General features: G+C 45.5%; 1 protein-coding gene across 3 annotated transcripts; it reads right to left on the reverse strand.

Annotated features, from left to right (window-relative positions):
- Positions 1 to 2,920: 2,920 nt before the first annotated feature.
- Positions 2,921 to 24,091, reverse strand: LOC116729461 (dematin-like). Of its 3 annotated transcripts, XM_032578039.1 has the most exons (18): positions 23,798 to 24,091; positions 12,987 to 13,040; positions 10,090 to 10,168; positions 9,709 to 9,743; positions 9,548 to 9,628; positions 9,337 to 9,465; positions 8,997 to 9,041; positions 7,447 to 7,630; positions 6,872 to 6,916; positions 6,605 to 6,757; positions 6,360 to 6,469; positions 6,070 to 6,175; positions 5,897 to 5,955; positions 5,783 to 5,825; positions 5,206 to 5,213; positions 4,991 to 5,047; positions 4,835 to 4,915; positions 2,921 to 3,819 (listed from the first exon to the last, which is right to left on the reverse strand). In XM_032578039.1, the coding sequence occupies exons 4-18, from the start codon at positions 9,721 to 9,723 to the stop codon at positions 3,706 to 3,708; spliced, it is 1,230 nt and encodes a 409-aa protein (XP_032433930.1). In that variant the 5' UTR covers positions 9,724 to 9,743; positions 10,090 to 10,168; positions 12,987 to 13,040; positions 23,798 to 24,091; the 3' UTR covers positions 2,921 to 3,705. The 3 variants fall into 3 exon arrangements, with proteins under 3 accessions (XP_032433930.1, XP_032433929.1, XP_032433931.1); XM_032578038.1 differs by lacking the exon at positions 12,987 to 13,040; XM_032578040.1 differs by lacking the exon at positions 23,798 to 24,091 and having other exon boundaries at positions 13,009 to 13,046.
- Between the last annotated feature and the right edge of the window lie 309 nt (positions 24,092 to 24,400).

Here is a 24,400-nt window from a genome sequence, read left to right on the forward strand (position 1 = left end):
TCCTTTTCTTCCTCCTCCTCCTTTTCTTCCTCCTCCTCCTCCTTTTCTTCCTCCTCCTCCTCCTTCTCCTCCTTTTCTTCCTCCTCCTCCTCCTCCTCCTTTTCTTCCTCCTCCTCCTCCTCTTCCTCCTCCTCCTTTTCTTCCTCCTCCTCCTCCTTTTCCTCCTCCTCCTCCTTTTCTTCCTCCTCCTCCTCCTCCTCCTTTTCTTCCTCCTCCTCCTCCTCTTCCTCCTCCTCCTTTTCTTCCTCCTCCTCCTCCTTTTCTTCCTCCTCCTCCTTTTCTTCTCCTCCTCCTCCTTCTCCTCCTTTTCTTCCTCCTCCTCCTCCTCCTCCTCCTCCTCCTCCTCCTCCTCCTTTTCTTCCTCCTCCTCCTCCTCCTCCTCCTCCTTTTCTTCCTCCTCCTCCTCCTCCAGAGAAACATGGTCATGGTCTGAAAGCTGCTAGAAACCTTTTTATTGTAATTCTGGCTCTTCACTCACATCATGTTACATTTCTGCACCCAGATATGAAAACAACGTCAGCAGGACGACGTCAGACGGCGCCGGAGAAACGGCGCCACCCCAAACACCGACCCACTCAGGAGGGGCTAAAGGTGATGAAGGAGGCTCAGGTAGATGAAAAAACTAACAATTTAAACAATAAATGAGATTAAATGAGATTATCTGCTTCATCCTTCAGGTGTTAGACAGAAATCAGTTCCTAAGGTTAAACTATGGATCACTGCAGAAGTTTTCAAAGTAAATATTTTCCAAAAAAAGATTTAATTGTTTTTCTGGAAGCTGAAGGATGTGGGAGAAAAACCTGGTTTTGTTTTATTTCACCAGAATAGAAATAAATCATTTTTTTAATAAATAAAATGAGTTGAGCGTCTGAGTCGTCCTGCAAAGAATAAAAAACTGATTCAAAAACAGCAGAAACTGTAGAAAAAGAGAAACATGAACAATCTTTGTGTCGTCATGGAGTCGGTCACGGCAAGCAGCCAATCAGAACACAGCATGAACCGCTCAGGAAAACACCAGGAAACAAAAACTGAAGAAAAATCCCCAACTCAACGTGGCGGACGCGTCTTCGCTCCGACTCGTCTCACATTTCAGCCAAATGATTTTTTCTGTTTGTGTCGTTTTTCCACAGATACAGGAAGCAGCGAAGGAGTGATGCTGGCGGTGAACTTTGACCTTTTCATTTCAAATGATGCAGTGAGAGCGAGTCGACTGATGCAGGTCCGAGTCCCTGAGCCCGGATTTAAAGGATCCAAATCAACATTAATCATCACTAATAACGGGAATAATCATGAATAATCATTAATCATTAATAACCAGGGCTCATCCTGCAGCTTTAAAACACTGAAGCTCCTAACTGTCCTACAGAAAGTCTGATAAAAGCTAAAAATGCAGTAAAATAATAATAAATATACAGTTAGATTTATTATCCACTGCTTAGTTTGTAAAAATGCATAAAAACAGCAAAAATATACAACAATATTAAATATCAAATCAATCCTCAAACATAATTTATAACATAACAAAAAGCTTATATGTTTAAAATGTTTCTTGAATCTTTCCGTTTTATTGTCAACAGCTTTTCTTCTGTTTCCGTTTGAGTGCAGCCTGTGTCAGAGCGCCCTCTGCTGGCCTCCACAGGAAGCTGCTTCTAAAGGTTTGTGCTAATTTTAACAGAAATGTAATGTTTTGACAAAAAAACATTCTTAATTCTATTTTAAATAAGGATGGTAGGTAATTTATTGTGTTTTAGCCTTTACTTCATTTTATTTTCGTGTTTCCTCTGCATCCCATCCACCAGCAGCTGTTTTACATCAGCTGTAAACGGCCTGGACTCGTCAGACGGAGCGACAATTAAATCACTTAATGGAAATTAAAACAGCAGCTGCACCATCTGAGAACATTAATACGAAATAATTATTCCTCTGATTTTCATCCCAGCTGGATTAAATCTGAAACGGGTTTCCTTAAATCCGGTTCGGACTCGGAGCCTGACTCGTTAGGTGCAGTTAACCTGCCGGCCAGGTGTGGCGCTGCGGAGCGTTACGGAGCAGAATGACGGGTTTCCACCAGCTGAAGTCCGTTTCTTTCAAACTTCCCGCTTCCTCTTAATCATTTTTACATTTTTAGATGAATTCATAACAAACATGCCACTTTCTGAAAAACAGCTGCACATCGTTTGGTCACGAAGCAACGAGAACCGAACTGGACGTCAAGCACCCACTGGGCCACGTCTCAGGGTGTGTGTGTGTGTGTGTGTGTGTGTGTGTGTGTGTGTGTGTGTGTGTGTGGGTGTGTGGCAGTGGTTTCTGCTGATGAACGAATGAAGAAAAACGAGGAGATTTGATCACGACTCAGACTGGAGCTGGACTGGAACCAGTAAGGTGAGCTGGGTTTACTGGGACCAGGAAATAATCGTCAGCTAATTTAATAATCGATTAATCATTAAATGAATATATTGAATATATTCTACAGGTAAAAAGGGTAAATTAGCGGTAATTGAGACAAAACTGTACAAAAATATGTAAATTTATCATTTTAGATGAAAAATAAATCTGTTTTTCCCAGAACTGCTGCAGATGCAGGTTCAGCTTCACATCCTGTAAAAAGATGTTGGACAGTAAAATGTGCTCAACAGCCCAATTATTAATCAGATAATCCAATAAATAATCCCCAGATCAGTTCGACACGCATGAAAAGACCAGAGTTTTTCTCATGTTGATGTTTTAAGTATTTTTTTAAATCTGCAGATTAAACCTTTACTAAAAATAATCTGCTCACTGTACAAATAAATTAGTTTAGCATTTTAGCAACACAATGTTAATTTTCTTATTTACAAAAGGAAAATAATTATTTAGTTATATTTTTGTTTTTCCATCACTGTATAAAAATGCTTATGCAGTAAAATGAAAAATCTCCAGAATATACCAAATATTTTTATCAGATTAATTGATGAACAGTCAGAATATTCGATTATTCATCAAAATAGTTGATTAATCTTTGCAATAATAGTTTAATCAGCAGAGGAATTGGCTATTTGTCAGAAATGATTTCTGTTCAACATAATCAATTAGCAGAATGTTAGATTAGTCATTGGAATAATAGATTTGTCCAAATAATTGATTATTTGTCAAAACGATAGATTAATTTTTTGAAATAACCAATTAATCATCAGAATAATTGATTATTCATCAAAACAGTCATGTAATCTTTGAAAAGAATCGATTATTCATGCGGATAATCAATCATTATTCCAGCTGTTAACTTGTTTCGGTCTGCAGGTTCGGCTCCAGTTTGTGTCATCAAATTCAAACCTCGTTTTTCTTCTTCACTGCTGGGAAAGAAACGCCGTTATTGTGACATCATCGCTGGCTTAGCCAATAGGAGGCCCCGTCAGGGACGCTGTGGGAACTGACTCGGGGTCAGAGGAATGTTGAGACTTTTTCTGCTGTTTGTGGCGGATTCCAGGATTCAGAACCAGAACCCAGCAGCTGGGTCTTCTCCCGTTAGCCGGACAGTTTGTGCGCTAGCTAGTTTAGTGAAGCTGGTGACGCTAAAGTGACGCAGCAGAACCCCGACAGCCCGCCCCAAGCCGTCCACAAACCCAAGAGTCCGGCGGTCCGGAGAACCCGGCCGCAGTCCGTCCCGCTTCCCGCCGGGCCGTCCGGGAGGAGCAGGGGGTTCTGGGAAGCGTAGTCCCGGGAAGGTCAGAAGAGACAGACCTTCTTCTTCATCTCGTTCCTCTTCCAGAGGGAGAGGCGGTCGAAGTCCTCGATGGGCATCCTGAAGACGCTGAGGAACTCCTCCTGGGACAGATGTCTCTGCAGGAGGACAGAAGAGGCTGAAACAGGCTCACACTGTCGCCCCCTGCTGGCCAGGAGGAGGCAACGACTCCACGCTCTGCTGGGTTTCCATAGAAACGTTTTAATCACCGATTAGTGCAACCAAAGCAAACATTTCAGACGAACAGAGATATTAATATTTAAAATAACTAATAACCAGTTAGATAAGAACAAAATAATTAAATGGATACATTTAGCACAAAGAAAAACACAGAACGCTACCAAATGGTGTCCCAAATTAAAAATGAAATTGTTTAACACATGATTTGAGGTGGACCCAGGTTATGGTTGAAGAGTGATAGATGATGAATTTAATGATAAACAACAAGCAGCACAGAAACAGCAGAAGGCTAAGAGCTCAACTGGTGGTACAATAAACATCTGACAGCAGACGAGACACCGAGACGAGGAGACGCCGAGACGCCGAGACGACGAGACGCCGAGACGCCGAGACGACGAGACGACGAGACGCCGAGACGACGACCCAACAGACAAAGAGGTGAGTTTAAATACACAGGAAGACAATCAGGGGAAACAAGACGCAGGTATAACTGATCAAAACCTGGAGACTCTACAGACACAGAAACTAAATAAACAAAAAACCAAATCCTACATGTGGGTTAGAATCTACTTTTACTTTTAATCTTAGAGTTGTTTGCATTATTATTTTCCTTTTCTCTGATATTCCTTGTTTTGATTAATCACAGATATTTTGGGTGGAAATCGAAAAAGATGAAGAAAATAACTAAATAAATAAATCACTAAAAAATAAACATATAAACCAGAACAAAAAATAAATAAGTAAATAAGAATAACCACAAAACAGCTTTTGTGATCTAATTAAAAACTTTTAAAACTAATTTGAAGAATAAAGTGAACTTAATTTTGAATTTTTTAGCAGAATCTGATCGAAACATTAGAAATAAATTATTTTGATCAGGAAGAACCTGGAATGTTTCCTGACGAAAGCAGATCTAGTTTGTGTAGAAGTTACCTCCAGGCGGGTCCGGTCCACCCCGGGGGGCAGCTTGCTGCGCCCTCTGTGGGTCACCACCAGCATCTCATACGGGTAAATCTACAACAGCAGGTGAAACCAGTAAAACCAGTAAGACTCCAGTAAAGCTGGTGTGAACTGGTCCAGTTTCCTCACCTTGTGCTCCAGCATGCTGGGGAGGGAGTTCCCCCGGTCTATCCTGGAGTCTCCGTTCTGACCCCATGACCCCAAACACAGACAGTCACTGGTTACAGTTTACACAGATCACAGATCAAACTGGTTTTTAATACTGGTTCCCAGATTGTAACTGGTTCCCAGTGAAAACGTGAGTTTTTGTCGTCATCATGGATGTCGGGTGAATTCAGACGAACCTGCAGGCCTGCAGACAGACAGACGGAAACGGATCAGTGCAGCTTCACACCAGGATGGAAATATTTACAGGTAAAACTCAGAAATAATAAACATATTTTCTACATTTCAGAGTGAAGAACAGGAAGAGGAGATATTTATGTTTTTAGTCAAATTAAAGCTAAAAATGAACAATTTGGACAAAATGGCTTCATTTTCCAAGTCATGATTTTACCATTTTAATCATTTATTTATAAAAGCCACAATTTATAACTAAACATTTATATTATCGTTAAAATGTTTAATGAATAAGCTAAATATTTGGGTTGTTAACTGAATATTTAGTGCCAGCTAAGTAGTGAGCTAACATCAGCTAAATAGTTAACTTGTTAAATATTTAGTTAGCATGCTAAATTGTTAGCCTAAAACAAACTAGATATTTATCCTGTAAATTAAATATTTAGTTTGAATCTGATATAACTGAATGAATAATGTGACAGGAAATTAATTCTCTGTTATTTGAAGATGATGGTTATTAATTTTCCAGATTTCTGCTGCTAACTTTCACTTTGGATAAAAGAAACGGTTTGCAGGATTTACCTGCCGGGTTTTTCTCTGCGGTGCCGAACTCTGCAGACTGCAGCTGAAACAGAAACACACCGGTCACCATGTGACCCGATCGGGTCGCGCAGCAGCAGGAACAGAACCACGTACCCGGGACAGGCCGCTCCTGGAGGATGCTGGGAAATACACCGACCTGGAGGCACCGGAGCCTGGAACAGAGAGGAGAGCAAGGTCAGTCCAGAGGGACGGGTTCTGGAAAAACTGGACCGTATCAGAACCAGGAGGCTCCATCAGAACCAGTGGGGTCCAGGCTCAGTCCGTACCGGTGTTCTGGTTCCGGTCCGGCAGTGAACGGGTCTTCCTCCTCAGCGGACCCGCAGACTTCCCCAGTTCTTCCTTCAGGAGGATTTTCCCGAGGTTGGACTGGATCTGACCCGACAAAACAGAACTTCAGTGAGGAGTGCGGCTCAGACGCTGCACTGAGGGAAGGTGTGGAGGTGAACCGGGCCATCGGGTTTGTATCGGAATAAAACTTCAATCTTTTTCTGTTTGTTTTCTTTTGAACAAACGTTTGGCCCTTATGTTTCTCCGTACGACGGGTTCTGATCCCCACCTTGTTCAGCTCCTGGTTCTGCAGGGCCCGGAGGCCCCACAGCTCGTCCTCCAGCTCCCCTTCATCCTCCTCCTCTTCCTCCCGCTGGTCCTTCCTCTGACTCTCCTTCTCTGCAGGATTTAGAGGGAACGTCAGCTGCTGCATGACTTTCTGCATATGGTGTGTGTGTGTGTGTGTGTGTGTGTGTGTGTGTGTGTGTGTGTGTGTGTGTGTGTGTGTGTGTGGGCGTGTGTGTGTGTGTGTACCAATCACGGCCAGTGACGGGGGGCAGGGCCAGTAGTCGGTCTCGATTTTGGACGGCTGGTTGGGATCTGGAGGCTGAGCTGCTGGGAACTTTGACGACTCGATGATCAGATCCTCGATGTGTTTCCCCTGAGGGACGGGCGAGGACGAGACGTCTACACACACACACACACACACACCCACACACACGCACACACACACACACACACTCAGCATGTTAAAGCTGATTAGCGGGCGCGGCGCTGACCCACATTCAGTCAGAAACTCACCCTGCCTGTAGATGGGAGGCTTCTTATAGATGTTGGATCCGTTTTCTATAAAAAAAATGTAAAAAAAATTTAATCAAAAACGACTAAAACTTAAATGATTAAAATTATTTAGTAAATAAAACAGAAAAAGTCTTTTTATTTTTTATATTTAATCCAGTTTCATCCTCAGACCTTCAGATTTTAATATTATTTGTGCGTTTTAAAACCTGGAGGTTTTTAAAGTTTCAGAAACTCGTTGACCTGGAGACTCGGAGCCGTTCGAAAGTCATGTTTTCACCAAGTCACTCATCCATTCATAAACCTCAGAGCCCCAAACTAAACACTTAATAAGCAAACTAAATGTTTAACCTCAAGAATACATATTTAACTGCAGAGTTAGCCTGCTAAGTAGTTAGCTTGTTAGCTAAATATTTAGTTTTCGGCTAAATATTTTGCTTGTTAATATTTAGTTTGAATTTATAACTGAATGAATAACTTGGTGAAAATACAACTGAAAAATGAACCTTGGTTCTTCAGACTAAACGTTGTAAATTATTGCAGAAACGTGTTTCCAGAGTGGAGCGTTGTGCCGTTACCGGGTCGGTGGAAATGCTGCATGGCGCTCTTGCTGCCCGCCGGGTGTGTGTTGGCGGCGATGGGTGTGTTCAGCGCCGGCGGTGTGTGTGAGCTCTGGGTTCTGCTGCTCTGGATGGTGGAACCGGGTGAAGAACCGCCAGGCGACCGGTTCTCCAGCCAGTCCCTGGACTCCTTGGACGAGTTCTGGGAGGAAACAGAGGAAATGGACAGGAAGTGAATTCATGTCATTTAAACCCGTCTGGATAAAAACCAACTCAGGGCCCGGGGGCCAAATCCGGCCCGCCAGAAGCTTTTCTGTGGTCCTGTAGAGCCACCCGGTCCTCAGGTACAGCTGGCAGGGGGCCAGAGGACCGGGTTTGGGTTGGGAGTCGCTGCTTTAATAAACTCTGTGTTTACATCACTTTCTCCAGGTTCAACAATCACTGAAATTCTCTCAGATCAACAGATTCCTGCTGATGTTTTTATTATAATAAATAATTTGGAGCTTTTTGCAAATGTTCAGCAGTAATGATGAAAAGGTTCATGTGATGCTGCCTCCCACCTGCAGGCGGCAGTGTTTCTCACTTCTGCTGCTTCAGCCTGATCTTGTCCTGATCTGGACACCGACACCGAATCTCCTGCTAATGTTTCTAAAGTATAGAAATATACTTCAGAAATAAAATGTATGTTTTAGAAATCACAGATTTAGATATTTTTAAAAAACCACAGAAACAACCTTCAGGCGACCCGACAGAACCACAGAAAGGTCCAAACAAATCTGCAGCGTCCCTGCTGCTGCTAGGCAACAGCCCATAGCAACCAGGTGCAGCCCATAGCGACCAGGTGCAGCCCATAGCGACCAGGTGCAGCCCATAGCGACCAGGTACAGCCCATAGCGACCAGGTGCAGCCCATAGCAACCAGGTGCAGCCCATAGCGACCAGGTACAGCCCATAGTGACCAGGTGCAGCCCATAGCAACCAGGTGCAGCCCATAGCGACCAGGTGCAGCCCATAGCAACCAGGTGCAGCCCATAGTGACCAGGTGCAGCCCATAGCAACCAGGTGCAGCCCATAGCGACCAGGTGCAGCCCATAGCAACCAGGTACAGCCCATAGCAACCAGGTGCAGCCCATAGCAACCAGGTGCAGCCCATAGCGACCAGGTACAGCCCATAGTGACCAGGTGCAGCCCATAGCAACCAGGTGCAGCCCATAGCGACCAGGTGCAGCCCATAGCAACCAGGTGCAGCCCATAGCGACCAGGTACAGCCCATAGTGACCAGGTGCAGCCCATAGCAACCAGGTGCAGCCCATAGCGACCAGGTGCAGCCCATAGCGACCAGGTGCAGCCCATAGCGACCAGGTGCAGCCCATAGCGACCAGGTGCAGCCCATAGCAACCAGGTGCAGGCTCCTGTCGGTTCGGCGGCAGCGGGCCGGATCGCCGCCTCCAGAACATCTGAGGAGGAAACCTGCAGCCTGATGATGATGATGGTGATGATGCATCAGGGCCCCGTCTCCATGGAGACGCATCGGCCTGAACGATGAAGAGTGTGATGAAGAGTGTTTACCTCTGGGGAGGCAGGAGGAGAAACGGAGCGAGGAGACAAAGACCTCTGGAAGAAAAAACAGGAGAGACACAGATTCAACAAAAACTGGAAGAAGGAAAAATGTCCCAGCAACTAACTAACTAACTAACTAACTAACTAACTAACTAACTAACTAACTAACTAACTAACTAACTAACTAACTAACTAACTAACCACTGGTTTCTATCTTCTCCCAGTTAAACCAGTTGGGCTCCATCAGTTCAAGTTTAACAGCAAGAGAAGAAAAACAGAAAACTGTGATCAAATGTAAACTGATCCCTGGAACAGCTAGAGGTCAGTAGAGGTCAGTAGAGGTCGTGACCTCCAGAGGGCTGTAGCTGTAGTGCGGTTGGTAGATCATCAGGTCGGGTCTCTCGATGTCCAGGATGGCTTTGTCTCTGGGCAGCGCCGCCAGGTCCTTGTAGCCGATGACGCCGTCCTCCACCCTGGCCTACAGAGACACGCGGGGTCAGAGGTCAGAGACGCCCGAGGTCACTTCAAGGTCGTCTGAAGAACATTCCTCTGAGTCTCACCACGATGGCAGCGGCGGGCGATCCGGGAACGCCGGTCCCTCTGAGCGACAGGACGCTGCCGGGAGACGTCTGCGCCGGCTGCTGCTCCGCACACACAGGGACAGGAAGAGGTCAAAAGGTCGGCTCAAGGTCACCAGACTCCTCCCACTGAAACCACTCACCTTGGGCATCATCATGCCTGCTGATTGGTCAGTTCCTGAGGAGACAGGCAGACAGCCAATTAAAACCACACAGAGAGAAACCAGACTGGAAGCTCTGGTTTAAACTGGGAGGAACCTGAACCAGACCAGAACCAGAATGGAGGTTCTGGCGGTTCTGCAGGATGGTGTCGGGTTTACAGGATCGGATTGTAAACCTCTGGATTTTGTCTCTGGTCAGATTATTTGTTTGGACTCGATCAGAACTCCCAGCATGCCCTGCTGCAGCTGCAGCGCCCGGCCGCGGCGCCTCTTTGTGCGGCGGGTCCAACAGACACAAAGGGACGGTTCCAGAAGGCCCGGCTGTGAGCGGGAAGCGGCATTCAGAACCGCCGGTGTTTTTACCTCACAGAGAAAAGGCGGATCATCTCTGCATCAGGAGCTTCTCTGTTCTGCTTTCTGGGCTCGTCGGGCCGATCAGAACCTGGAACCACAGGAGGAAAACTGGACTCAAACTCCAACAGTAACTCCAGAACTCTGGTGCAGAAACAACAAACTGGGTTCTGTTGGTACTTTTTAAAACGAAAAGCGGGTCATTAAGCAACCATGACGACAGAAACTTCAAGACCTGAAACTTACTGAAAAACGGAAAATGGCTGGAGGTCAATGGTTTCTCTGGAGTTTAACTGGTTTCTCTGTAGTTTAACTGGTTTCTCTGTAGTTTAACTGGTTTCTCTGTAGTTTAACTGGTTTAACTGGTTTCTCTGTAGTTTAACTGGTTTCTCTGTAGTTTAACTGGTTTAACTGGTTTCTCTGTAGTTTAACTGGTTTCTCTGTAGTTTAACTGGTTTAACTGGTTTCTCTGTAGTTTAACTGGTTTCTCTGTAGTTTAACTGGTTTAACTGGTTTCTCTGTAGTTTAACTGGTTTCTCTGTAGTTTAACTGGTTTCTCTGTAGTTTAACTGGTTTAACTGGTTTCTCTGTAGTTTAACTGGTTTCTCTGTAGTTTAACTGGTTTCTCTGTAGTTTAACTGGTTTAACTGGTTTCTCTGTAGTTTAACTGGTTTCAATGGTTTCTCTGTAGTTTAACTGGTTTCAATGGTTTCTCTGTAGTTTAACTGGTTTCAGTGGTTTCTCTGTAGTTTAACTGGTTTCTCTGTAGTTTAACTGGTTTCAGTGGTTTATCTGTAGTTTAACTGATTTCTCTGTAGTTTAACTGGTTTAACTGGTTTCTCTGTAGTTTAACTGGTTTCTCTGTAGTTTAACTGGTTTCTCTGTAGTTTAACTGGTTTCAGTGGTTTCTCTGTAGTTTAACTGGTTTCTCTGTAGTTTAACTGGTTTAACTGGTTTCTCTGTAGTTTAACTGGTTTCAGTGATTTCTCTGTAGTTTAACTGGTTTCTCTGTAGTTTAACTGGTTTCAGTGGTTTCTCTGTAGTTTAACTGGTTTAACTGGTTTCTCTGTAGTTTAACTGGTTTAACTGGTTTCTCTGTAGTTTAACTGGTTTCAATGGTTTCTCTGTAGTTTAACTGGGAGACAAACTGGGAGCTGAAGGATAATCAGAGCGTCGTCAGCGCGATCCAGCAGGGGGCGCTGCAGAGCCAGGATGGAGCCACGTCTCAGCCACATAGATCTAGAGGTTATAGAAAACTCCACCTAGAACGGCTGAGATTCTAAATCAGGAGTCTCAAACTCCAGGCCTCCAGCCGCAGACCTACAGTTTTTAGATGAGCAACAGGTACAAAACACTGGAATGAAACGGCTTCATCACCTCCTGGTGTGGACCGGTTCTCCAGAACCTTAATGACCTCATTATTCTGTTCAGGTGCAGCAGAGGCTCATCTAAAGGTTGCAGGACTGCGGCCCTCCAGGACTGGAGTTTGAGACCCCTGTAATCTACATGGTGACTTTCTATGAGTTCAGACCACCGGAGCGCATCTAGAAATAAAAATCTGCTCTGAATGTTTTTAATCTGCATCGTTTTCCATTAAATTTGATGTTTCTTCACGTTTTGATTTGTTGGGTTTGAAATAAGTTTGATAATTTTGGGTTCAGTTCATTCAAGACAAATAAATATTCAGTTTTTACTTTATACAATTAGATATTTTAAAACTTAAATATTTTAAATGGTCGGGGACTGAAAAGAAATTTAGATGTTTTTCAATGAAAGTGATGCTTTATTTGTACTTTGATTTGTTTTTAGGTTTTGCTGATCAGGAGGTTTTAGATGAAACTGCTGTTTGTTCAGACGGATCTGGACGTTTACGTTGTTTTAAATTCGTTACATTCAGAGACCGGACGGCAAGCTGGACTGTAGAATCCACGCTGATCTTCGATCAGAATCCGGTCGGCTCTTCAGACTCTGGTCTCTGAATAATTGATACCTTAATGGTTTCCTGACGGCCAGACTGGGAGCTCTGGGAGTTGTGGTCACTTCCTGCAGCTGAAACCTTCATTCATGAAACTAAAGTCATTTATCATCATCAGGAGCAAATTTCTCAGTTTACAAAACCTGAAATACGTCGATGAGACGACATTTTGTTTTTGAGATCTTATGGCCCCAATGGCTTCGACTGTTGTAGGAAGATTTTAAATCTTAAATCTAAAAACTTAAAGACAGACGTGAAGCAAAAAAGTGTGCTAAAGTGAAAAATGAAAAATTAGCTCTGTTATTAGCATATTAGCAGAAGCGTGTCCAATCTGATAGCTTTTAGTGGCAGGAAGAGGAAGTACCTGGAGGAAACTCACGTTCACAACGAGAAGCTTTATGCCACAAGGTGGCCGCGCTAACTGCTAACCGCTAACTTCTAACCACTAACTGCTAACCGCTAACTTCTAACCACTAACCGCTGCACCAGCCTGCGGGTCAAATAATGCTTCTTTCTACATTATTAATCACGTTTGATTTTCTTCTGGAAATTCTCTACAGATATTAAAACAAATTATTTCTTTCTATCATCCTAAAACCTGTGGATCTACGGACTCCTGACCTTTGACCCCGATCCACCTGAATCAGAATTAGGAAAAGATCATTTTCAGCTCAGAAATGATCATTAATCAACAGCTGATTCATTTCTACAGAAGAGAACAAACAGCAGCAGCCAGAGAGTCTGGAGCAGAAAGTAGAACTGCCATCACCCAGAGGTCAACCAGAGGTCAACCAGGGGTCAACCAGAGGTCACCCAGAGGTCAACCAGGGGTCACCCAGGGGTCAACCAGAGGTCAACCAGGGGTCACCCAGAAGTCAACCAGGGGTCACCTAGAGGTCACATTTACTGTCTGAAACTTTAAAAATGAACTCACAGCTCATTCTGCTCTAACTCACTAATCAGCTGCTTCTCCACCTCTGACCCCGGCCTGCAGACAGGAAGTGATGCGTTCAGAAGAGGAAGAGGCGCCGCTCCGTCCCTGGGGAGCGACCCGCTCCAGTCTGCCGGGTTCTGGTGATCGGATCGGTTCTGATCCGTGAATGCAGATTTGTGCTCCTGTTCTTTGTGCGTCTATTTCAGGAAGCGGCTTCATTTTCAGGAACCGGACTCTGTTGCTAGGCAACGAGCCGAAGATGAAATGGACACCAGAACTTCCCTCTCGGTTCTGCTGAGTGGGATGCTGCCGGGCTGCCGGGTCCGCCGAGAATGCAGGGAGATGTCTGCCCGTTGCTAGGTTACCTCCCCGCGCCGTCCAATCAGCCGGCAGGATGATGCTGCCAGCGCCGGACCTCCCTGAAGGGGTCACAGAGGCAGCGGGCCAGCCCCGCCCGCCTGCCACGCCCAGGGGATTAAATCAAACAGTCTGATTCTCTGGTCAACATGCAGGAAACTCCTGACTGTCAGTGAATGCACCGTTTGAGGTTTGATGTTTATTTTTTCTTCCTTCATGTTTCATAAAAACCAGATGAAGTTTCAGATTTCAGCTCCTGTTTCGTCACATCAGCTCAGAGTCACAACCTCTCTGTCTCCACACCGGCCGCCGTAAATCAGCGCGTTAGCATCGCTGTGGCGGTCCTTAGTGCCGGTCACTGACTTCCTGCCTAACACCGCGGCCTGCTGGTGCTGCGTTCAGGGACTGCTGGGAACTGTGACATTTCAAAGAACATATGGCTGCATTAAGCAGATTATAAAAACAAAATGGCCAATAAATGAGGAGAAATATTTGACTTGTTTACTAAACTGTAGAGACTTTCACTTTTATACAGTTTTAAATGTATTAAATGTAAGATTAGAAAATGATTTCTAGTCATTTTCTCTCTGGATTTCAGGATTTTCTGCCGTTCGATTCACATCAGAATCTCATTCAGTTCAGAATCGATTTTAAAAATCCCAAAATCAGTTTAAAAACAATAACAAAGCATGAAGCTGTCTCCATTTTGTATCAATGTTGCCATGGAGACGGCACTGGAAAGTAAGTGTGAGCAGAAATCAGTACAAACTGAGAAAAAACTACAAAATAAAAGAAAGACAGTGAAGCCAAACATCTGGACGTTTTTCAGCCCGTAAGGACTTTGGGACGTTGCTGGTGGGCGGAGCCAACTCGCTGGTGGGCGGGTCCACGTCGCTCACAGCTCTGGGCTGTGATTGGTCAGAAGTTTGTTTCTGTTTTATGCGGAAATGTTGATATTTTGCTACAAATTGTTTGTGTCCAGGATCCGGTTTGTGCCGATGACGGCGGATAAACGGGTTTCCTGTAAAGGTGAGCTGCTTCTCTCCTGTTAGCTCATTTAGCAGCATTGATTGGCAGCGCTAAGACCCGCCTCCTGGCAGGAACCATCCTGGATAATCATTTTAAAAATCAAATCAAATTGTGATGCAGTAAAAGACTCTGAGTATCAGGAGAACCTCTGCTGGTTCTGGTCGGACCGGGTCCATCTCTGAGCTAATGAGCAGGAATCCCATCCGGATGGTTTAGGAATCTGAATCGATCAGGATCCCAGAATCAAACTGAATCCAGTGGATCCCAGATTTATTTAACAGTTTTAACAGCAGGATGAAGAACTGCAGCTCCTCTTCCTCCTGCTGCTGCAGTTTGCTGCAGTCTCATGTTGAACATGTGGAAGTAGGTCACAGACTGAAATCTGCTGAGTCACAGTTTGCCGAGTCATGATGCAGCAGAGCTGGAAGAAAAAACATTTTCTATCTGCTGATCGTTTCTCCTCCTCATCAGGAAAAATATTCCTGTTTTACAAACCAGACCAGATGAACCTCAGCTTCTGCATAGCAACAGCTGCTGGTTGCTATGCAGACATTTTATTATTATTGGATGCATTAAGGTTCACATCTGGTTTCTGGAAAAACTTCACTTCAATCAGGAGTTCACTCTGAAGCAACAGGAGTTCTGGAACTTCCTGTCTGACACCCAGGAAGGTCAGTAAACGCACCACAAAGAGATCTGAACCTTTCTGTCACGATATAAAATCTGGATTATACAGAGAACCTGAAGGCATCGTCAGCTGTACCCATGAAACCTGAAGGCATCACCAGCTGTTCCCATAGAACCTGAAGGCATCACCTGCTGTTCCCATGGAAACTGAAGGCATCGTCAGCTATACCCATGGAACCTGAACGCATCGCCAGCTATACCCATGGAACCTGAAGGCATCACCAGCTGTACCCATGGAACCTGAAGGCATTGTCAGCTGTTCCCATAGAACCTGAAGGCATCACCTGCTGTTCCCATGGAACCTGAAGGCATCGCCAGCTGTTACATGGAACCTGAAGGCATCGCCAGCTGTTACATGGAACCTGAAGGCATCGCCAGCTGTTACATGGAACCTGAAGGCATCACCTGCTGTTCCCATGGAACCTGAAGGCATCGTCAGCTGTTACATGGAACCTGAAGCATCGTCAGCTGTTCCCATAGAACCTGAAGGCATCACCTGCTGTTCCCATGGAACCTGAAGGCATTGCCAGCTGTTACATGGAACCTGAAGGCATCACCTGCTGTTCCCATGGAACCTGAAGGCATCGTCAGCTGTTCCCATAGAACCTGAAGGCATCACCTGCTGTTCCCATGGAACCTGAAGGCATCGCCAGCTGTTACATGGAACCTGAAGGCATCGTCAGCTGTTCCCATGGAACCTGAAGGCATCGTCAGCTGTTCCCATGGAACCTGAAGGCATCGTCAGCTGTTACATGGAACCTGAAGCATCGTCAGCTGTTCCCATAGAACCTGAAGGCATCACCTGCTGTTACATGGAACCTGAAGGCATTGCCAGCTGTTACATGGAACCTGAAGGCATCACCTGCTGTTCCCATGGAACCTGAAGGCATCGTCAGCTGTTCCCATAGAACCTGAAGGCATCACCTGCTGTTCCCATGGAACCTGAAGGCATCGCCAGCTGTTACATGGAACCTGAAGGCATCGTCAGCTGTTCCCATGGAACCTGAAGGCATCACCTGCTGTTCCCATGGAACCTGAAGGCATCGTCAGCTGTTCCCATAGAACCTGAAGGCATCACCTGCTGTTCCCATGGAACCTGAAGGCATCGCCAGCTGTTACATGGAACCTGAAGGCATCGTCAGCTGTTCCCATGGAACCTGAAGGCATCGTCAGCTGTTACATGGAACCTGAAGCATCGTCAGCTGTTCCCATAGAACCTGAAGGCATCACCTGCTGTTACATGGAACCTGAAGGCATTGCCAGCTGTTACATGGAACCTGAAGGCATCACCTGCTGTTCCCATGGAACCTGAAGGCATCGTCAGCTGTTCCCATAGAACCTGAAGGCATCACCTGCTGTTCCCATGGAACCTGAAGGCATCGCCAGCTGTTACATGGAACCTGAAGGCATCGCCAGCTGTTCCCATGGAACCTGAAGGCATCGCCAGCTGTTACATGGAACCTGAAGACATCGTCAGCTGTTACATGGAACCTGAAGGCATCGTCAGCTGTTACATGGAACCTGAAGGCATCGCCAGCTGTTACATGGAACCTGAAGGCATCACCAGCTGTACCCATGGAACCTGAAGGCATCGTCAGCTGTACCCATGGAACCTGAAGCATCGTCAGCTGTTCCCATTGAACCTGAAGGCATCGCCAGCTGTTACATGGAACCTGAAGCATCGTCAGCTGTTTCCATAGAACCTGAAGGCATCACCTGCTGTTCCCATGGAACCTGAAGGCATTGCCAGCTGTTACATGGAATCTGAAGGCATCGGCAGCTGTTACCAGCGAGTTTTAGCTTCACATCACGGTGCATTCACTGACCCTCAGAAAGCAGAAACCAACTCCTTTTCTGTGCTGTCAAATCAATACCATAATTGTCTCTTTCTGATGTCCAATTTGTTCCTGAAAGCACCACAGGTTCTCCATCGGTCTCAGTAAAGTGGAATAAAAGCAGCAGTTTATAATGTTAGGTCGTTTTAATTTAATTCTACTTTTTCTGTAGGTGTTTGAAGGCAACATGCGACAGATTTTTATGTTTCAAAAAACTTTATTTGGAGGTAAAAATCAAATCTGACACTTCAATGTTTTGCATCTGCAAACATCGGATTCCATGTTTTTATGATATTTGAATATTTTTTATTTTTTTAATGAATATAAAATCTAAATCTTAATAAACACTGAATGATGAAACGACGTCTGTTTGGTCGATGAACAAAGTTCAGCTTCAGCCTGAAGTTTCTGTTTTCTGGGAATTTATGAAATCACAAGAACTCAGCTACAGCTCGGTGTGTGTGTGTGTGTATTGGTGTGTGTGTGTGTGTGTGAGTCCTGTCTCTTATCTCAGCCCACAGCTGAAGCGACCACGCCCAGCCTCTCTGTATCGGCCGCTCTCATTGGTCGACGCAGACGTCAGCGTCTTGCAGCCGTTGGTTCTGATTGACAGGAAGTCAGTTTTTTTTGTTTTTGTTTTTTCAGGAGTATTTTTGTTGTTTTTCTTTCCTTCTCGTCTCCAGCAGCTAAAAGTTGACAGGAAACTTTTTCTCCTCATTTTTACATTAAAACATAGAAATTGGAGAAAAAAATGTTTGTTTTTTTCTGGTTTCCTGAAACATTTGAGTTTTTCCACTGAAACGCTGATGAAGTTTAATCAAACTGGCCTCCTTTCTCGCCGTCTAGCTGCTGATTGGTCCGGTTGCCATGGCAACAGCAGCTGGATCAAGCAGGATTTGAGTCAGACTGAGACAATCTGTCAATCACATCCTGCTGTGTTTCATCTGGTTTTTAATCCCGTCTTCGTTTCCATCTCAACAGTTTTTCCTTTTGTCCGTATTCTGTCGTTTCTCCTCGCTCTTCCTGTCTCTTCCTCTCACATGCTTCCTAATCTGCCTCCTGCTTCCTTCCTGTTTCATTCCTCAGACCTTCCTGTTTTCCTTTCAAACCATTTCCTCTCTAACTTCCTCCTTTCTTCTCCTGCTCCCTGCTTCCTCTCTACGATTCTTCGTGTCTCTGGTATCCTGACGGACCTGAAGGTGTCTATCGACTCAGCTTAACATTCCTGGAGCAGAGCCGGACCCCGCCGGGCCTCGCCGGGCCCCAGGCCCCTCGCTGCCTCCCTGGCCCCCCGCTGCGCTCTCAGATAAGAGCCCAGGCCGCTGCAGCAACACATCGGTTATTTCTGGAGTTTTATCTGATCTGGAGCAAAAACAAGTCACAGAACCGGAACCACAAACAGCTGAAGCTGCTTTTATCTCGACCTTTGACCTCCAGACGAACCGAATCTTAACATTTCTGCTGAGAAACAAAAAGTTTCAAGACGTTTTAAAGGTTTAAAGACTCTGAGTTTGGCTTTTTAAAAACAGCAGCAGGAGGAGAAACACCAGTCAGAATCAAATCTTCATAACTCAAAGGTTTAGTTTTTCTGAAGAAATGTTTGATTTTGTAAAAATCAATTAAACATCAGAGAAATATTTACAGTGTAGATTAAACATTAATGTAGAGTCAATAAGCAGGAAGGGCAGAGAAATGTATCCTGGGAAAAAGACAGAAACAATCTGACTTTGATGATCTAAAGATGGATGGATGAACAGAACAGAAATTGTAACATTTGATCCCTGATCAATAATCAAATGATCGGTAATCGTCTGGCTGAACGGCTTCCTGCTGCGGCCCGACCGACCCGCAGAACCAGGTTCTGGTTGTGTAATCCGGGAGAAGATGACTCATGTTTCCAGAAATAGAGGAGCCTAGAGAGGCGTTCAGGGACCGTCTGAACTCAGAGCTGTGTTCAGGGACCGTCCGAACAAAGAGGCGTTCAGGGACTGTCCAAACAAAGAGGCGTTCAGGGACCGTCCAAACAAAGAGGCGTTCAGGGACTGTCCAAACAAAGAGGCGTTCAGGGACCGTCCAAACAAAGAGGCGTTCAGGGACCGTCCGAACAGAGACGTTCAGGGACTGTCTGAACACAGAGGTGTTCAGGGACCGTCTGAACTCAGAGCTGTGTTCAGGGACCGTCCGAACAAAGAGGCGTTCAGGGACTGTCTGAACAGAGACGTTTAGGGACCGTCTGAACACAGAGGCGTTCAGGGACCGTCTGAACTCAGAGCTGTGTTCAGGGACCGTCCGAACAAAGAGGCGTTCAGGGACTGTCCGAACAGAGGCGTTCAGGGACCGTCTGAACACAGAGCCACTCATCCTGAATCAAACGGTCCCAAACTGAAGTGGGAGGAGAACCGGGCCGACCCAACAGAACCAGATCCAGACTGAGATTAAACATTTAAATGAAACCCAAACAGCCGGAGTGAAACCAGCAATCAGGGTGTCTGGTTGCCGTGGTAACCACCAATCGGTTTGGACCCGGACACAAACTGTTTACTGGAGTTTCAGCCGTTGAGACGATTCAGGAAGAGAAAGTAAAAAACTGAACCTGCAGCAGAAACGTTTGTTTTACAGTGTAGAGATAAAACCAAACTAACTGATAAATAATGTTTCAGTGAGACACAGAAGTTTGTTTAAAGTGAAAATGTTTTGTTATTAGTGAAATTATCAGCCAGTGAAACTTTTCCATCAATATGAATAAAATATTGACCTAAAATAACATTTAGTATCGACATGAAACTTTATTTATAAGTTTATTTTATTTAAATGTGATCAGAGATTTCCAATAAAAAATAGAAAAAAGATACTTGGTAATATTTTGTGTTTTTACAGTGCAGCCGTCTCAGCAGGTTCAGCTAAAGGTCAAAGGTCAGAGGTCAGAGCGGGAAGCTCAGAGGAATGATCTCCACCTCCTCTGTAGGCCTCAGCCAGCAGGTCAAAGGTTAAAGGTCAGGACAGGGTTAAAGTTAAAGCACGGCGGTGGCGGAGTGATGGTGACCCAGTGTGAGTCCAAACTGGGTCACCAGCAGAACCAGGAGCCCAGACAAGCAGCTGGAAGGGTCTAGTCAAAGCCCGGCCCGCTGTTTCAGCTTCTCCTCACTGAGATGAATAAATGAATAAATCTTTCCTTCATGGGACCAGAGCTGCTCCGTTGCTACGGCAACCAGCTCAGGGTTCTGACCAGGAGAGTCCGGGCCCAAAACCAGAACATCAGAGGTTTCCTCTGCAGGAGCCGGCGCCGCGTTTCCCCTCAGAGGCTTTGATGCTGCAGCCGCCTCCACTTCCTCTGTTTGGACTGAGACAGAACCGGCCAGAACCAGCCCGGTTCTACAGAACCAGACAGAATCAGCCCCGGCCCAGGTTGTGGGTTCTGATGGACCTCCTGAACTTCATCTCTGGATGTTTTCCATTAAACTGCAGTTTCTCCCAGTAAACCTGCTCAGCCGGCGCCGAGGCGTCGGCCATGTTTTTATACTAAAACATGTTAAAGTGACAGAAAATTTAAAAATATTACTGGGTTATTAAATGTTACTTTAACACATGGCCAATGAAACGATATTTAAACCCACAACTAGTCTTAAAAACAACAAATAAAAGAATTTAATTAAGATGAATATCAATTATTTTCACTTCTGTTTAATCCAAATTAAGTCAGCGGCTCCATGAGGCCCCCAGGGGCCATAAATGATCTTATTAACACAAACCACAGATACATAAATGTAACCTGTGTTGCTACCATAGCAACAATCTGATGCTGTGAGTTTAATATTTTACTTTGAGCTGTTTGTTCATAAATACAAATTAATAAACTGTAATTATAACTGATTGTTTTCAGGTTGGCCAGTTAATCTACTCTCTCTCTCCCAGATTAAATCCAACACAGAAGCTGTTAGCGGCGCTAATGTTTTTAGCAGCTAAAGGGGCCCCTAGGTCAGATTCTGCCCCAGGCCTCATGCAGCCTGGGACCGGCCCTGCAGGATGAGTTCAATCTGCTGCACTGAGATTTAATTTAATGCTAATGTGGCTTTAGTAGCTCTAACATTTCTGTCTGTTGAGTTTTAATAAGAGTCACAGAAACTGTTTTGGTTGCTCCAGTTTATGGACGAGTTTCTCAGATCTCTGGACTCATTAACTCTGTCTGACTAAATGGACAAAACATCTGATATGGTTTGATGCATCGTAACCGGAAAAATATTACTAAAAAAAATATATACAAACAGCATGATGCGTGACTATGAGGCAAACGTGAAGCTCCTCACTGGCTGAACCTGCATGATGAGGTTAGCGCTGGTTAGTTAACCGCTAACGCGCCAACCAACCGGGACACAGACATGAACTGTACAGGGCAGACAGCGCCACACGCTGGGCAGCTGTTGAGATGGAAACGACCCACATAATTCGTTGTTCACAAATATAAATCATTCTCAGCGCTCCATCAACGCTTCGCTGAAAGCCACTACAAGTTATTCCTGCGGTTCACATAGAGCTAACACAACCAGAGCTAACGCAACCAGAGCTAACGCAACCAGAGCTAACACAACCAGAGCTAACACAACTAGAGCTAACACAACCAGAGCTAACGCAACCAGAGCTAACACAACCAGAGCTAACACAACCAGAGCTAACACAACTAGAGCTAACACAACCAGAGCTAACACAACCAGAGCTAACACAACCAGAGCTAACACTACCAGAGCTAACACAACCAGAGCTAACACTACCAGAGCTAACACAACCAGAGCTAACACAACTAGAGCTAACACAACCAGAGCTAACACTACCAGAGCTAACACTACCAGAGCTAACACAACCAGAGCTAACACAACTAGAGCTAACACAACCAGAGCTAACACAACCAGAGCTAACGCAACCAGAGCTAACACTACCAGAGCTAACACTACCAGAGCTAACACAACTAGAGCTAACACAACCAGAGCTAACACTACCAGAGCTAACACTACCAGAGCTAACACTACCAGAGCTAACACAACCAGAGCTAACACAACCAGAGCTAACACGGCGGGTTTAAACTCCTACCTTGATCAAAAGCTCTGGAATGAAACATAATTCCTCAGGGCTTTGATGTAAATATCCATGCAGGTCAGCCTGAGTCCAGTTTGAGTGAAAACGATCCGCCTGAGGTCAATTTCATCCAGCTGCTGCAGCGAGAGGCGCAGCAATGTGATTGGTCCGGCTTTAAATGCATAAACTATAAATTTATCTTCTATAAACTCATCTTTTAGGGATAAATCTGCTCCGTCAGTGAAACACTCAGAGCAACAGAGACGCTTGATATCCGGCTAAAAAAAGAATTATATATATATATATATCGTTTTTTAAATTTATAATTATTTTCCTAAAAACATAAACAAGGTCTACAATATACTGGGGGAAACCCTGAACTGAGTTCATAAAGTTTCAGTCAGAAATGTTCAAATGTTAGAGTCACATTTTATTAGTTATTAATTCACGTAGAAATATCACACTTTCAAACTACTTATTTAGTTACATATTTGGTTGGCTAACAAAGTATTTAAAGTAACTAAGTATTTAAAGTAACTAAGTATTTAAAGTAACTAAGTATTTAGCTTCAAAATAAATATTTATCTCCCAATGAAGAAGTTAGTTAACTAAATATTTAGTTTAAACTGTTTAGTTTTCTAATATTTCGTTTATAAACTCCATGTTTTTGTTTCTGGCTAAATAATTTAAATCACGTCAGACTGAACTGATGGCCGTCAGTCTGACCGGTCCAACAGAACCCGGTCCAGTTGGTTTTCTAACCGGTTCTGGTTGGATTTCTTTCTGCTTCCTAAAACTACATCTGATCAAACATCGGTCCGGAAGGTTGTGATCCAGATCTGGTCTGTCAGTATCAGGACCGGGTCCAGCTCTCACCAGCAGCGGTTCCGTTTAGATCCAGAAACCATTTAGAACCAGAACCGTAAACCCGGTTCGGGCGCTGCTGGCTCTGACCCAGAACCTGCCCGCGTACCTAACTTCACCGTGACACCCAGCAGCCCGACAGAACCAGCTGTTTCCATGGCAACCCAACATCAATTTACCCAGAACCGTCCAGAACCGCCCGGCTGCAGAAAACATCGAAACTCCTGTTTGATTTTTAATATTTCTGAACATCAGGAAACAGAAACTTTCCTAATAACTTCTGAATTATGAAAAATAATCTGAATAAAAAGCAAAAATCTGACATTTTCAGGAGGATCAAAGCAGAAACAACAGTAATGATGTCATGTTTCTCCAGGAAGCGGTTCGGTCAGCGGACCAGAGCTTTACCAGCAGCTCTGGGTCCAGCAGCGGACCGCAGAGCCGCGGCTCCCCGCTGGAGCTCCTCGCGGCTCCCCGCTGGAGCTCCTCACGGAGCCGCAGACAGCGGGGATGCTGGAGGAGGAGGAGGAGGAGGAGGAGGAGGAGGATGAAGAGCTGTTACATAAATCCATCCTCCCCGCGTTAATCCTCCGGCTCTCTTCAAGCAGCTCTTTACATAATTTCACAGCATCAGAACATCGGAGCTCCACAGCCTGACGGAGAGCCGCCAGCAGCGGGAGGAGGCAGCCGCTCTGCCCGCTGCTGAGCTCCGCAGCCCGGCGGCAGCGCGAAGGCTGGCCGGCCGGAGGGCGACCGGAGCCGGGGAGGGACGGAGGCTTTCCCCGCTGCTGCTGCTGCGGCTGAACGCTGCAGATAAACACAGGCTGCGGCCCCAACACACACACACACACACACACCTACACACACACACACCCAACACACCCACACACACACACTAACAGTACACATAGCGGTGACCTCAGCAGAGGATCATTCCCGCAGAATCCCGCAGCGACAGAAGCAGCGCCTCACCTGTTCGCGTCCCGCTGAGCAGAACCATCCAGCGGCTCCGGTTCCGACCGATGACTCCGCTCCTGCTGCTGCTGTTCACTCCCACATATACCGCACGGGCACGCGCGCGCACGCGGTCACAACACGCCCCCCTCCCCCCCTCATCCGGACTGGCCCACTGCGGGGGGAGGACGGGGGGCAGAAACATGGCGCTGCGACATAAATAATAATAAAATAATGATTATTGATCCGATTCCTCCAGGTTTCAGAACCGACCCGGTTGAATCTCAGGAGCCTTTCAGAACCATCAGAGTCTGAGCTGCTGCTGACCTGCGGGACCAGAACCAGACCAGAACCAGACCTGGACCAGAACCAGACCAGAACCTGGACCAGAACCAAAACCAGAACCAAAACCAGACCTGCACAGTAAATTTTGCAGTGTTAAATATGCAGTGTCACAATTCATTGACTCTTTCAGAGCAAATACAACAACAGACTGAGTAAAATGCCACCTAGTGTTGGTGTAAATTTCCAGAGTGTATTCAAGGCGCGTCAATTTGACTCTGACAAGCTCCGCCCACCTCCTCCTCTCAAACCAACAAGTCTAACCGTTGCGTGGGCGCC

The sequence above is a fragment of the Xiphophorus hellerii genome, chromosome 12, assembly GCF_003331165.1.
Source record: "Xiphophorus hellerii strain 12219 chromosome 12, Xiphophorus_hellerii-4.1, whole genome shotgun sequence".
In the NCBI taxonomy this organism is placed as follows: Eukaryota; Metazoa; Chordata; class Actinopteri; order Cyprinodontiformes; family Poeciliidae; genus Xiphophorus; species Xiphophorus hellerii.